The 15,566-nt window shown below is 26.9% G+C and overlaps 2 protein-coding genes across 2 annotated transcripts in view; one reads left to right on the forward strand and one right to left on the reverse strand.

The window, feature by feature from the left end:
- Positions 1-7,914, reverse strand: part of LOC117175030 (signal recognition particle receptor subunit beta) — a 10,210-nt gene extending 2,296 nt beyond the window's left edge. Inside the window, exons 1-2 of the mRNA XM_033364542.1 lie at positions 7,676-7,914; positions 7,335-7,501 (exon numbers count right to left, since the gene is read on the reverse strand). Of these exons, the coding sequence (XP_033220433.1) occupies positions 7,335-7,501; positions 7,676-7,769 (261 nt within the window). The 5' untranslated portion in view covers positions 7,770-7,914. The remainder of the gene's footprint in view (positions 1-7,334; positions 7,502-7,675) is intronic.
- Positions 7,915-8,017: 103 nt separating this feature from the next.
- Positions 8,018-13,626, forward strand: LOC117175031 (protein DPCD). The gene is made up of 4 exons (XM_033364543.1): positions 8,018-8,273; positions 10,506-10,711; positions 13,003-13,236; positions 13,394-13,626. Exons 1-4 carry the CDS (start codon positions 8,195-8,197, stop codon positions 13,496-13,498), a joined length of 624 nt encoding a protein of 207 aa, XP_033220434.1. The 5' UTR covers positions 8,018-8,194; the 3' UTR covers positions 13,499-13,626.
- The last annotated feature ends 1,940 nt before the right edge of the window (positions 13,627-15,566 follow it).

The following is a 15,566-nucleotide window of genomic DNA, read 5'->3' on the forward strand; positions in this document are numbered from 1 at the left end:
TTTTTTATACATAAAATATCGGTCTCAAACTTTGAGAAATGCAAGAGCCGAAAGAAAACTACGTTTAAGTACAAAGGTTAATAATAAAAGATGTAAAAAAAAATATTTCAACAATCAATTCCAACGGCATCAGCCGGTAACGTTGTACACGAAAATACGATCTCTCTAGAGCCTCGTCTAGTGGCCGTTGGAATTGATTGTTGAAATATTTTTTTTTTACATCATTTATTATTAAACTGTGTACTTTAACGTAGTTTTCTTTCGATTCTTGCATTTCTCAAAGTTTGAGACCGATATTTTATGTATAAAAAAAGTTCGAACGTTCAAAAAATTTTGAGGTTCAGAAAAAAGATGAAATAATTTTCAGTGAAGTTCCTACCAAAATGCAGCACCTAAACGTACTTTATTGTACTCTAATACATTTTCCAAAGTTTCAGCTCGATATTTTATTTACAAAAAAAGTTCTTAAGTTTAAAAGAACATTCAGTGAACTGAAAAACTGTGATCGGTAATTTAGGAATTTAGCTGTGTCACATGCCCTTAATGGTAATATGTGATTTGAAAGATTATATTTTGACATCGGATGTTAACACGTCCATTTTGGTTACTTTGATCATTTTGATTCTTGTCAAAATTTAAACTTGGAACATTTTAACAAACAGCTGTCAGCGCCACACTTTCGCTCTTTTTCAGCTAATAAGCTAAGTGGCATTTTAATTTTGGTACGAACCTGTTTTCACTATCATTTTGTGGAGTTTAAAACAATGATTGAAGAGTAAAAATTAATCTTTATTAAAACAAAAGCGTTTCAGATAAAATATTTCTGTTCAATTAACCGAAAAAATTAATAACAGACGATTGGAATTAAAATACGATTTCTAACCTAAATTTTAAGCCCGAGTTTTTAGGTAGTAAATATTTAAAGTATAAATTAATACAAATTTACTGAGTTCATGTTACCGCCGGCAGACGCTTATTTAAGCTTATAATTTGTAGAAATTTAAAATAATGATCACAATAATTGTTTGGTTAGAAAAATATTTTTTTTAAGAATAGGTTTTGTTTTTACTGTATAAAATGGAAATTTCGTCTGTAACACTATCTTCGTGATAAAGACTTACTTTTAGTATGCAATAATTGAGACAACAAGAAAGATTATAGAACGGATTTTTTAATTGAAGATTCATCTCTGGTTAAAAATGTAAGTATTGCCTTTTTTTAAATAATCTTTTTGAATAAAAAATGAATTTTGGACTGAATATGGAATACTCTTGTTGAAAATTAATTTTTTATGAAGATTGATCATTTTTCATATCAAGTCTCATATAATAACAGTTTCGGGGGTTGCCTCCCTCTGGTTTTGTTACTAAATCGGTACCCTCGAAACGTAAACAGTGAGGGCCTCCTGAACCCTTTCCAATTGGAATGCATAATATGGCGCAATATACTCGACTGAGTAGTCGCGCACTGCGGCCCTTCAGAGGATATGGGGCCTGGAGTGTAATTAAAAATGTAGCTATATTGTTGAAAATTAGTTTGTTTTTTTAGTTCAAAAATTATCAAAAATTTTTTTGATAAAAAAACACAAAAAAAGTGTGAGGGGACGTCCGTTAGCATGTTCGCTATCATTTCCCAGATTTTGAATGCAAAATATTTTTTATCCTAGAAAAAAATCCGGGGGAATCTAAAACTGGTAAAATTGAAAATTTTCTAAGGATCACATGCCCTTAAGAAAATAAATCTCTTTGGCTTGAAAAATCAACAATTTGGTGGAACATTAAACTATTTGGTCAAAAATGACCTTTTTTGTTGTAAATTTATATTTTCGAGTTATAAAGTAAATTGTTTTTAGGGTGTCTACCCTACCTGGAAAATCTGAAATTGTCAGGGAATCAGGGATTCGAACGAAATTAAGGAGCATTTTGATATATTTGTCAATTATTTCGATAAATTTAAAAGAATTTGGCTAAAAACTAAGCTTAGCCCAAAAAATTATAAAAACATAATGAGTCTACGAAGGCACAATGTGAAAATCATGTGTTAATCGTATTTTATATAAAAAAGACCGAAAAGGAACATAACGAAACTTTTGTTACGTTTCTTTTTGTTTCTTTCCACATAAAACTTTGACGAAATACAAATTTGATAATATGCCTCCATAGCTGCATTATTTGTTAGTGAGTTTTCAAACTTAGCATTATTTTTAGGTAAATTATATGGAATTTTAAGAAATAATTGGAAAATATCTGAAAATGCTCCTTAAGGGCATGCGATACTTAAAGTTTCCCTGGCTTTTTTCCACAAAAATGAAAATTTTTAAAAACTGAATTCGGAGATGCTATAAAATATCATAACGGACGTCCCCGGACTCTTTTTTGAGGGATAATTACAAAAAAATTTATTGTGCTAAATAAAAATTTTATGCATATGCATTATTTTCAGGTTACGTCGTTTTTCATCTCTGCTTTTCCGATAATCCGAAAATTATTTATGGAATACACTTTTTTGATTGCCTGCAAATAAGGTTAGTTCCGGGAGATTAGTTACTATATTTATTTGTAAGTCCAAAGTTTTCGTCCAAAAATATTGTGTAGTTTGTAATTAAGGACATGTGATACTTAGAAAATTATCGATTTGACCAGTTTTAGGTTCCCCCGGCTTTTTTCTAGAATAATAAATATTTTGTCTTAAAATTTTGGGAAATGATAGCGAACATGATAACGGACGTCCCCACACACATTTTTTGTAGGTTAATTAAAAAAAGTTTTAATTTAGCAAAATGTGATTAATTTGCATAGCGCTTAGGAAATAGTATCGATTTTTTCAGTGTTAGATTCCTCCGGCTTTTATCCTAGGATAAGAAATATTTTGCCTTCAAAATCTAGGAAATGATAGCGAACATGCTAACAGACGTCCCCACACACTTTGATATTGCTAAAAACGTGCGTGTATATTTCGAGGTTATGTGTGTTACAATTCACCCGAGCGTTACTTCCAAACTGCACAATATTTTTGGCCAAAAACTTTGGACTTACAAATAAACATAGTAACTAATCTCCCGAAACTAATCTTGTTTGCAGGAAAACAAAAAAGTTTATTTCAAAAATAATTTCCAGATTATCGGAAAGGCAGAGATGAAAAACGACGTAACCTCAAAATAATGTATATGCATAAAATTTTTATGTCGCACAATAAATTTTTTTGTTATCATCCCTCAAAAAAGAGTCCGGGGACGTCCGTTATGATATTTTATAGCATTTCCGAATTCAGTTTTTAAAAATTTTCATTTTTGTGGAAAAAAGCCAGGGAAACTGTAAGTATCACATGCCCTTAACGCTCGGGTGAATTGTAACACACATAACCTCGAAATATACACTCACGTTGTTAGCAATATCAAAAGTTTGTTGATAAAAAACCACAAAAAAGTGTGCGGGGACGTCCGTTAGCATGTTCTCTATTATTTCCCAGATTTTTAAGGCAAAATATTTCTTATCCTAGGAAAAAAGCCGGGGAATCGAACACTGAAAAAATCGATACTATTTTCTATGTGGTATGCAAATTAATCACATTTTGCTAAATTAAAACTCTTTTGAATTAACCTACGAAAAAAATGTGTGGGGACGTCCGTTAGCATGTTCGCTATCATTTCCCAATCTTTTAAGACAAAATATTTATTATTCTAGACAAAAAGCCGGAGGAACCTAAAACTGGTAAAATCGACAATTTTCTAAGTATCACATTCCCTTAATTTCGTTAGAATCTCTGCAGGAAATTGTTATATAAGTTGAAAAATCTGGAAATGTCGGAATTTTCACGATAAGGTCCTTAGTTTTTTTTTAAATTGAATAACAGTGATTCTTTATTTGCAAAAGTAGCTTTATATTACTGTATTCAACTATTTTGTTGAAAGTTCATTTTTTGGAGGGGTTCAAGTTAATCTTTTAACTGATAATTTGACTATTCTATTTTTAGTTGAAAATTGACACTTTTTAGTTAAAAATTGGTGTATTTGGTTAAAAATTCATGTATTTTAATGAAAATTCGTTCTTTTTGGTAGGAAATTAATCTTATTGGTTGAAGACGTATCTGTTTGGTTGAAAATTTAACAATTTGTTTGAAATTCTTTCTCACTCTTGACTGTAAAATCTTTATTGTTTAAAATATCAACTACGAAATTTTTCGTAAGAATTCACCTTTTTGGAATAAAAATTAAATTACTTGTTTGAAAGTTAAACTTTTTTGTTAAAAATTAATTTTGTTGGCTGAAGATTCATAATTTTAATCGAAAATTCATCCCGTTGGTTGCAAAATTGCCAATTTTGTTTAAAATTGGTTTTATTCCAGTTGTGGCTTTAACTATTTCCTTGGAAATATGTTTTTCAACTGAAAACTTTAGTAATCCATTTGAATTTTCCATTATTTCAGTTAAAAATTCATCTCTTTGGGTAAACATTAAATTTTTAAACAAAAGATTCAACTATTAAATTTTTAGTTGAAAATTCCTCTTTTTTAGTATAATTAATCTTCTAGAAATCAATCTTTTTCTTTGAAAATTAATCTTCTTATTTAAAAATTAAACTTTTTGGTTGAAATTGCAATATTTTGTTAAAAATTTATCTTTTTGGTTAAAAGTGCATCTATTCTACTTGAAGATTCATCATTTTAGTTGGAAATTTATTACTTTGGTCGCAATTTATATTTTTGTTTTGACAATGGAAAATTAATTTTTACAACTATAAATTTAATTATTCCATTTTTGATTTAAAAATTATCTTTTCTATTTCAAAATCTACTATATGCTTAAAATGTATTTTTTAGTTGAATATTCAACCCAGAAGGGGCGGAGGGTTTATTAAATTGGATCCTAATCACATTTTCACAGTTTTAAGCAATTTAATGTTTCTTTTTGTATCCAATCATAGGAAGTCATAAAACGTTGGCGCCCCAAAAAAACTGTTAAGGGGCAGCAACGTTTTGAACGTCAAAAAGGTCCAAATTGGACCCTCCGCCCATTTATTCTGTTAAAAAATTGTCTTATTGGTAAAAAATAATCTTTTCATACGAAAATTCGATAGAACGCTGTTCCTACATAATTTCATTCTAGACAAAATATATTGTGCACAAGTATACTGATCATATTTTTCCTACACAAAATTTTTTCTGCACAGAAGATTTCCTGGACAGAATTTAATATTGTTTAATACTTTTATTTTTACCCACGCAAAATATTTCCTACACAGAATATGTATATTATACACAGAATTAAATAGTAATATTTTATCATCCAGATAGTCTCACTTGTACATAAAAATATAATGTCCAACATTTATCCTACACAAAATATATTTTGCAAAACATATTTAGAACAGTACATAAAACATTCTTATGTACAGCAGCAACCAAATTTCAATTAAAACTATAATCATTTCATCTTGTGTAGGATCTACTTTTTGTAAAGAATATTTTATGTACTGTTTTAAATATGATTAGAGACTATCTTGAGAATAAAATATTGCTATTTAATTCTGTGTAGAATATACATATTCTGTGTAGAAAATATATTCTGTAGGAAAAAAATAAAAGTAATAAACAATATTGAATTCTGTGTAAGAAATATTCTGTGTAGAAAAAAGTTACTGGATAAAAAATGTAACAGTATTAAATGCTGTGCAGGAAACATTTTGTGCAGGAAAAATATGATCAGTCTACTTGTGTGCAATATACTTTGTGTATAAAAAACTTTAACTATTTGGATAAAAAATAATCTTTCTTCTTGAAAACACAATATTTTTACTACAAAACTCCCTTCAAATTTACATTTGAAGCCTTTCAAATTGAATTTAATAATATCTACATTAATTTTACTTGAACATGCACAGAATTTCAAGTATAAGATAAAACAAAAAATTGTTTAGATGGTTATTAAATTTCATGAACTTTAGCGATAAATTCAAGCATTTGTTAATTATGTTTTGAGTATTATTTAATTAATCGATGGTGCTAATTTATTTAAGAATATTTTGCAATATAAATTTTATAATCTTACTAACTAAACGTACTAATTGAATCCCTAGAAACTAAAAAAAAACATTTATAATAAAATGGGGAAATTTGGTTGACCATTTAACAATTTGTTTAAAAATGCATCGATTTTATAGAAAATTCAAATACCTGGTTGAAAGTTGAACTACTATGTTAAAACTTCTATTTTTTTTCTTTGGTCCAAAAATTCATCTGGTTTGTGGAAAATCCATCTTTTTGGTTGATGGTTGAAGTATTTGGATTAAATTTCATCTGTCTTGGTTAAAAATTCATCTATTTGGTTGAAAGACCAACTAATTTGTGAAAAATTTGTTATTTTCCTTGTTTATTTGAACTGGTTGTAATTTCATCTTTTGGGCGAGAATCGATCTTTTATGATGGAAAAGTAATCTTTCTCGGTTGCAAATAAAATTTTTTATTGTAAATTTGAATTCTCTGGTTGAAAATGCAACTGTTTTTGAACAGATTTGTCTTTTGACTTTAAATAACAAATATTTGGTTAAAAGTTAAAAAAATTTCTTGTTTTTTTTTGCTTGCAAGTTCAACTTTTTGGTTGTTAATGCACCTGTTTCGTCAAAAATTAATTATTTGTTTGAAAATTCATCTTTTTGCGTAGAAACTTCACCTCTTACGGTACAAACACTTTTTTGGTTGAAAATTCATATATTTTGTTGAAAATGTCATGTATTTAGACTTGAAATCTTGGGAATTTAAAGTGCTCGATATTTAATTGAATATGGTATTCATATAAATGTTATTTTAAAGAATTTATTCCCCTATTTTCGTCAAAAATTCACCTATTTTTCCTGCTTTGAGAAAATGTTGGGCTTATGTTAAGCTTATTTTTTACTCATTATTAAAATAAAATGTTCAGTCATTATTTCATATGAAAGATATTTTTGCTCATGTTATATAAATTTTGAAAATCATGTTTCTGAATAAAAATAAAGTAATTTGATACATTTCTTTCATAAATAGCTTTTAAAGGCATATTACATTTTATTATAGTTAAGTATGAAAAATGTTAAAAATTAGGTCACAACCGACTTTGGCAACATAAAATGGAATGACCCACGTGAAACTTTAGTGGTAATTCGAAAGTTTGGTCGATATTTCAGATAATATAAATAATAAATGTATTAAGAGGCTATATTAGTAGCAAAAATTGGAAATGGTCTAATAAGCTCAGATTTCGATTTTTAAATTTGGGTTAATATGAAATATTTGATCGAAACTGAAAATATACTAATTTCTACAAGTGAATGTTTAAAGAAAAATTAGTAATGTCTCACATTATTGATAATGATGTCACCTATATTCTCCTTAATAGATGTATGAGTGTGGACAAACTTGGAATGTAATAAACGTGAATACAGAAGTGTTTTCCCGGCATCCGTAAGACCTGTGATGAGAACACTGCGTCCAACAGACTTTCTTCTTCGCCAAATAGCAAATAAAACTAGAAAAAAAGTTTAACCTTTTAAACGCTAAAAATTTTGACGATCAGTGTGTGCACAAATTGGAGAAAATACTTATTTCGAACGAGAATGAAAGAAAATATTGCTCAATAAGTAAAAACGTACTTATGTTACTATAATGAAAAATAGGAATATAACCTTAAAATCGTACATACCTAATGTTAGAATGATGCATAAAACAGCAACAATTATTCCAATGAATTGAGATTCATCGATATCTTCGCTTATGAACTTCGCGTATTTCTTCATTATTACTTTTTTTATAACTTAAAGTCTAAAATTGATAGATAATAAATAGTAGTGTTAGTTGTTACATCTGTTCAAGCCTTGACATATGGCACATGTTACCTTGGTTGCTCCAATGCTTCTGCTGCAATCTGCGTGCTGATTCCACGCAGTTCCACGTGACAGCGGTGATTTTCACCTCACGCATTTCATCAGTTTCATTGGTGGGATAGAATTTCTAGAGAGAAAAATGCGCTCAGAGAATGCGCCATCCTTGTAGTTATCTTCCTTGGCCGTGTATGTACTTGTTTTCACGGCTTTTGTCACTCCAAAGCACTCCAAAGTTATCATGCTACCATATATACAGTTCATGGTTGTTGCTGAGATATTCAATTGTTATTAATTGTTTGGTTGTCAAATAGTCGCAAACGTTGAACACAGCTCTCTGCATGAAAAATATCGTGATGGCACCTGAGGATTGGTTAAAACTTATTCAAAGTGCAAAAAAGACTGCTATTATTCAAGATGGTAATTTTATTTCTTAAAATTTTGTTTATATATTATAAATATATAGTTTTGTGATAATATGCAAGCAAATGAAAGTCTATTGTTGTAATTTGTCATTCATTAAACATTCATCATTTTTTGAAATTTCTTAACCTAAAAATATCAGTATTAGTACACAGTTTGAAACCGTAGTGGCTAAGTGCTGTCAAAACTATTTTTTGGTTTTGATTGTAGTTTAAGGCTTCTATTTTTCAAGTTTTTAAAATATTGTTTAAAGTTATCTGAAAAGTAAATAAAATCTTATTGCTTATTTTGAAAAAAATAGACGAAATGGACTTTCAGTGTATAAGACTAATATTATATTAATTAATTAATTAATTATATTTATTAATATTAAATGTGATTCTCTTCATCTTGATTCTCTTCATCTTTTTGATTAAACATTTGATTCATTTGTTGAAAATTCAACAATTTTGATAAAAAAAGATCCATTTCGACTGAAAACACGCCTTTTAGGTTTCAAAATCCAACTATTTTGGTAAAAAATTTAACTATTTCGTTGAAAATTCGTATTTTTTGTTTGGAATATCAACTATTATATATTTTATTGAGAAGCCAACGACTTGAATACAAATTTACGTGTTTTTGTTCTAAATTGGCCCTTTGATAGTAAATCAATTTCTAGGTTGAAAATAAATTTTTTTTGATTACAAATTTAATTAAAATCATCCTTTTCGATTAAAAATTCAACTGTTTGGTTGAAAATTCCTTTCTTATGGTTGAAATGTCAACTATTACAGTTTTCGTGGAGAATTACATGTTTTAGTTTGATAATTCAACTTTTCTGGTTGAAAATTCATCGTTTTTAGTCGAAAATTGAACTTTTTAATTGAAAATTCATGTGTTTTGTTGAAAATTCCCCTTTTTGGTAGCACAGTATTCTTCTTCATGGTAAATTCGTCTTTGGTTATATATTTAATTACTTTTGTTGAACTACTGCTTAATAGATTAAAGCAATAACTAATGACAGCCACTTATGTTCCTCTAATAATAAGAGATCATTTTTAGATTGTAACAGAAAAATTTAATAAATAATTTGCTTTTTATTCCAAATTTTCTTTGAATCATACTATCCACGTTATCAGCTTATTCATATCTACCCCTACTATCAAAATTATTTTCAAAACTGAATATGCACACTAGACTAAATTGTCCTTTCTTTAGTAAACAATTAAAAAAAATTAAAACTCGGGTATGATTTCTGGTGGAGTTTTGCAGTTCTTATTGATTTTTTGTAGTTTTTATTTAGTCAATATCTTGAAAATTCATGTATAACATTTTTTACATTTAATTATAGAATTATCACCTTTAGTTTCATTCGGATGAACATCCGTCTAGATTTTTCTGGACCAAATGAAAAGTATGTTTATAATTTTTTTACTTTGATGGAAAATTAGTATATTGTGCTTTCTGAAATTATAGTTTCAAGATTCAAAGTGACAGAAAATAATAAAATATTTATTTTTGAAACTTAAAAATATGTGAAGATGATTTATGTATTTTTCTTTATAATCTTATTTTTCACAATTTATCCAAATTTACTTTTACTCTCAGTATTTTCTTACAGTGTTGTAAAATAGCGAAGTCCAAAAAAAATTTTAGGACTTTTTAGAACTAAAATTTTGGGCACTTTTTCCTCTTTTTACTAGTCTTAAACTCTACCTTAGTCTCTTTTTTTGATTTCCGCTTAACTTAGATTTCTAGAATTTGCTTTGGTCACAATGCAATTCTTTAAACTTATTTTGAAGGGAAATAATAATCTTATCTTGTTTAATATTTTTCTATGATAATATGCTATTTGGAATACATATATTTAAGAACAATTGCGAAATATTATTCATATTATTATGATGATTGGAAATTATTATTATAAAAAAGTATAATAAATTTTAGATATACAGAACTCGGAAACTTGCTAAATTTCAAGCATCACACAAAGAAAATTTTGAATTATTTTTTACTATTTTATAATACTTTAATGTCAAAAGGGGACCTTTAAAAGTTATATAAAAGGTTCCTCCTTTAACTCAGCTTATTGAGACAAAAAAAAGAATTATTATATTGTAGTAGATATATTATATTTTATATTGTGTTTGATATATAATCCAAAATGTGGTACCAGTGTAAATCAGGATTTTATGAAAAATGAAAGATGGTTACTTTGTTTACCGATTGTCAGTACTCTTTTTTCAGGCAAAAGAAAAGTTCACTTCTTAATGGAAGATGATAGAGAAATGGTAGAGGAATATCATTTAGAGACAAATGTACTTGTCCGAAGGGCTTGGAGAGAAAAGGGTAAACTTGGACAGGATATTGGTTGGACAGTAGAAGTTGGAGATCCTGAACCTAAGAATCAAGACAATTTAGATATTAGCGGAATTAGAGAAAGCTCTGCTGCAGTATGTATTCCGAATTTTAATATCAATTTCATGTATAACAATATATATACCTATTAGTGTGATTCACTGTATGAGGCAAAACAAAATAATTCCGTCAAATTTAAACTTAAGGGTCTTAAATATAATTTAAAAAACAAAATTCAAGTATTAGGTGCCAAAATTTACAGTTTGTAACGGACGTTCCTTGATGATAAATTTTAAATTAGGTTTTATTTTGTCCTTTTTTGCAGAATTTTTCTTTTCCCCGCTATTTTCAAGAAATTTCTCCTTCTGTTTTTTGTTCGCTAAATCGCGAACTGAATCAATAGAGTCCAGTAAGAAAATCCATCTATGTTTTTTTTTTGATTGAATTATTTTGTTGAAAATGCAACTTTTTTGTTGAAAAGTCGTTATAATTGGTCAAAATTCAACTACTTAGGTGAAGGTTTAGCTCTTTTTTTTTAATAGTCATCACTTTAGTTGAAAATTTCACTATTTGGTAGACAAAATTTCTTGGTTGAAAATGTATCCTTTTTGGTTTAAAATGTAGCTGTTTCGTTAAAAAATAATCTTTTGATTGAGGATTCAACTATTTTGTCGAAAATTCAACTTTTTTTTAATTCAACTGTTTCTGATTTCAAATTAAAATCGGTTCTTGTTGAAAATTCATAATCTTAGTTAAAAATTCAACTGTTTCATTGCAAATTAACTTTTTTGTTGAAAATTCAACGGTTTTATAAAAAGTTTTTTTTTGGCTTGAAAAGTAAAAAAATTTATTGAAAATTTTACTATTTTTTTTAAATTTTAATTTTTTTGTTAAAAATTCATATTTGTGGTTGACAACTACCGTTTTTAAATTCATATTTTGGTAGAAAATTATTCGTCTTTGTTAAAAATGCACCTTCGTAGGATAAAAAAATAACTATCTTGTTAAAGTCATCTTTTTTTGTCGAACATTTAAAAACTTTGTTAAAAATGTAATTATTTATTTTTGGGGTTGAAAATTCAACTTTTTTTGTGTAGATATTGCATCTTTTCGGCTCAAAAAATCAACAGCCAAGTTGAAAATTTATTTATTTTATTGAAAATTCGTATTCTTGGTAAAAAATTAATATTGTTTTTTGAAAATTAATCCTATTTTTAAGGATTGAACTATTCTAATGCAAAAATTAATTTTTTTGGTTGAATTGAACTGGATGAAAGTACTTTTTTTTTAATTAACTTTTTATACTGGAAATTTAACGAATTCATTTTTTGTCAAAAACTTTTTTCTTTAAATTGAAAATTCAACTATCCGGTTGAAAATTCATCCTTGTTGATTAAAAATGGCCTTTCTTGCTGCAAATACATCTTTTCTGGTTTATAAGTCAATTATTGTTTTTAAATTCGTTTTTTGGTTGAAAATTTCTTTTTTATTAAAAATTCATCTTTGAAGGTTAAAAATTCAACTACTTTGTTAGTCATCTTTTTTGTCGAAAATTTAACAAATTTGTTAGAAAGTTGTGTTCTTTCTTTGAGTGGAAATATATGGTTGTTAATGCAGCTGTTTTGTTAAAAATTAATTCGATTGTTGTTGAAAATTCATCTTTTCGAATTGAAAATTCACCTCTCCTCGTACAAAATCTTTTCTGATTGCAAATTAAACTATTTTTTTAAATGAAATATATTTATATTTGGAATATTAAGAACTTAAAGTATTTAATATCGAATTCAATATGTTATTTAATATCTATACAGTAATTTTATTAAAAATAATTTATTCCCATATTTTCGTAAAAGAAATCTATGTTTCCTATATTTTAAGATCATGTTGGTCTGTTAAGTATTACACGTTTTTACAATAATAATTATGACAATAATAATTCCCAATTGTTCTATCGTATACTCAAAATATTTTATTTTATTACTTTATTTGGCAATTGGGACACTTTATGGCATATTATTATAGAAAAGTGTAAAACAAGTAAAATAAAAGTATTATTTTCCTTAAAAACAGTTAAAAACTGTTCATTAAATTTTTTACAATTATGATACAGAAAATTATATAATTATGTATGTATATAAATTTAATAAGTACATGCATTTTCAAGGCACTGAGAAAATAAAAATACAAAAGACAAAACTCTAATAGGGGCATCCGAGTTTGAACGTTTTTTCCCCCCTTCAGTTTGTTGACTGAAAAGTTACAACTTATGCTATTATTCAGTTATGCGTATTCAGCTTCGAATATATATTTCTCTAAATGATCCTAATTTATATTTAACACATTTTTAATACAGGATCGTTGTATGACACTTAATTTTTCTCTATAGCCCTTTGTGACGAGAAGAGTTACGAAAACTGCTTTAGAATGGAGAATAAGAAATTTAACATATCCTAAGCATATTTATTCCGTAAGCGCCGAAGATGATGGGTCACTTACAGTCAGGACGAGTAATAAAAAGTACTTCAAAAAAATAATTGTTCCGGACCTGGAACGAATTGGATTGAAGCCAGAACAAGACCGAATTTCTTTCACTCATCAATACAACACGTTAATAATTACGGTATTATTTTCTTTTCTAAATAACTGATATTAAGCTTATAAAAATTAAATTAAAATCTTGATTATTCTTTTATTGGTATTGATTTATTTTTAGTATTTATGTTTAATGTATGAGTTTTATATTAAGTACGCAGAAGTGTATGGAAAATTTGTTACAGTACAAAAAGCCACCCTTACTTCTTGAGATGGAAAAGAAAGTATTGAATGAAATTATGCAGCTAAAAAGCAGAAAGGAAGGAGACGTCCAATGCCCTACGAGTTAATACAAATTTCTGAGGCTGTTTTTTTGGCTGTTGATTACTATGAACTCAGTTCAATGTTCTCAATTGACGTTGTTTGTAATTTTATTATAATAATATATCATGTAATTACAATAAAAGATTGTAATAACGTTATAATGACTTCAATATCGGTATATTTAGGTTATTATTTTGATTTTTTTCATAATTCTATAGAAAAATATTCATAAAAACCAAATCTCTTTTACTAGAATTGAAATTACTGCTATTGCCAAAATTCAACATTTTTTGTGTGGCTTTGGCAGCGAATTAGTTACTAAATACACCCTTAGACTTGTTTATCTAATTTTCTAGATTTGATGACAAATTAAAAAGGAATAGAAAATATCTACAACCTTTAGAAAAGAATTTAATAAGATAATATATATGTATATATACATATATTAAATAATTGCTTATGGGAACCATTAATACTGGTAATAATACATTTCTTCTTTTAATCACCTAATTATAGAATGAAAACATGCCTCAATTTAAAGCATTATACAATATAATTATTAATTAATAATCATAAATTTAAGTAAATTTAAAAATAGCTACATCGGCTTTCATGTAATTTTAGTTTTTAATGATTTTTTGTCATCTGTATAAAGATTACTTTTATTCAAATATGAGATTTTATCCGAGCAGGAATTTGAAACAAATAAATTATTTAATTAAATTGGGATTTTTACCGTAATAAGATGTTCTTAAATGACAAACAGAAAACGATTTTTTGAATTAAAGCAAAATTCGTTGAAATTGTTATTTTTCTTTATTTAAAGAAATTTCTGTGGTCAATTGAAAAAAGATTTCACTTTGAAAATATTTACAATTTAAAATTAGTCATCTTCTTTAATTTGTAACATTTATAGTTGAAAATCATTAAATTTTGATCGTCTTTTTAAAATGGGTATAACTTAAAGATTTGCAATAATAGATTCTTCCATTTTTAATGTAAATAATTTAAAGACATGAAATGTTAACTTTTTTTAAATAATTCCATCTTCAAGGTTTAAACTTGACAATTCTTTTATTTTGAAGATGTATGAACCAGCATTCTGAAATTTTGATAATTTTGAAAATCAAAACTATTAAATTCTAAATCTTCAAAATTTTTAAAATGCTACTTTTAATTCGTCAGAATTGCAGAATTAATCATTTTAAATGTTCAGAATTGAAAACTATTCAATTTTAAAGATTTAAAATTCAAAGTTCTACAAGTTGAAACAGTAAAATGGAAAATTCTTGAATTTAGAAATTATAGAATTGAAAATGATCTAGTTTTTAAGATTTATATTTTTGAGTTATGTAATTTTTAACGGGTCTATTAAATGGTTAAATTTTGAAATTTTACAATTAAAAACTTTAATTTTGATGATGATTTTGAAAATTGAAAATCAAGGCTTTTCAATTCTAAATCTTCAAAATGGGTTTAAGCGGATCTGATTAAAAATTTCTGAGGGCGCAGTCTCATTGTGACCTTTTTAATAAAGTTTTGAAAATTTGATATATGTGAAATTTTATAAACCTATCTTATATACCTATTTTAAAACCTCGAATAGCCTACAAATTTGGAAGTTCTAAAAAGTATTTAAAATAAGTAACATATTGTACAGATTGTACTCAACTATTAAAATAGAAATGTTTACCTAGAAAAAGTCACTTGCATAATTTATGAACTTAAGGAATGAAGAATTTAACATACAATTTGATTTTTTTGTTCAAAATTTAACGCTTTTGTTAAAAACGAAGAAGTCAATTTTGTGGTTGAAAGTACGTCTTTTTAGTTTGAACATTCCAATATTTGGTCGAATAATACATTTTCGGTTGGAAATTACTATTTTCAGTTTGAAAATGTACCTTTTTGTTAGAAAATTCATCTTTTGGGCATGAAAATTACACATTATGAATGAAATTTTTCTTTATTGCCCAAAAAATCTGCCTTGTGTACAAATTCGTCTTTTTGGTTTAAAAATTCATCTTTGGTTCAATATTCTTTTTTTTTTATTGAAGATTCATTATCATACTTGAAAGTTCCTTTCCTTATTCA

This window comes from Belonocnema kinseyi, chromosome 6, assembly GCF_010883055.1.
Source record: "Belonocnema kinseyi isolate 2016_QV_RU_SX_M_011 chromosome 6, B_treatae_v1, whole genome shotgun sequence".
Taxonomy (NCBI): Eukaryota; Metazoa; Arthropoda; class Insecta; order Hymenoptera; family Cynipidae; genus Belonocnema; species Belonocnema kinseyi.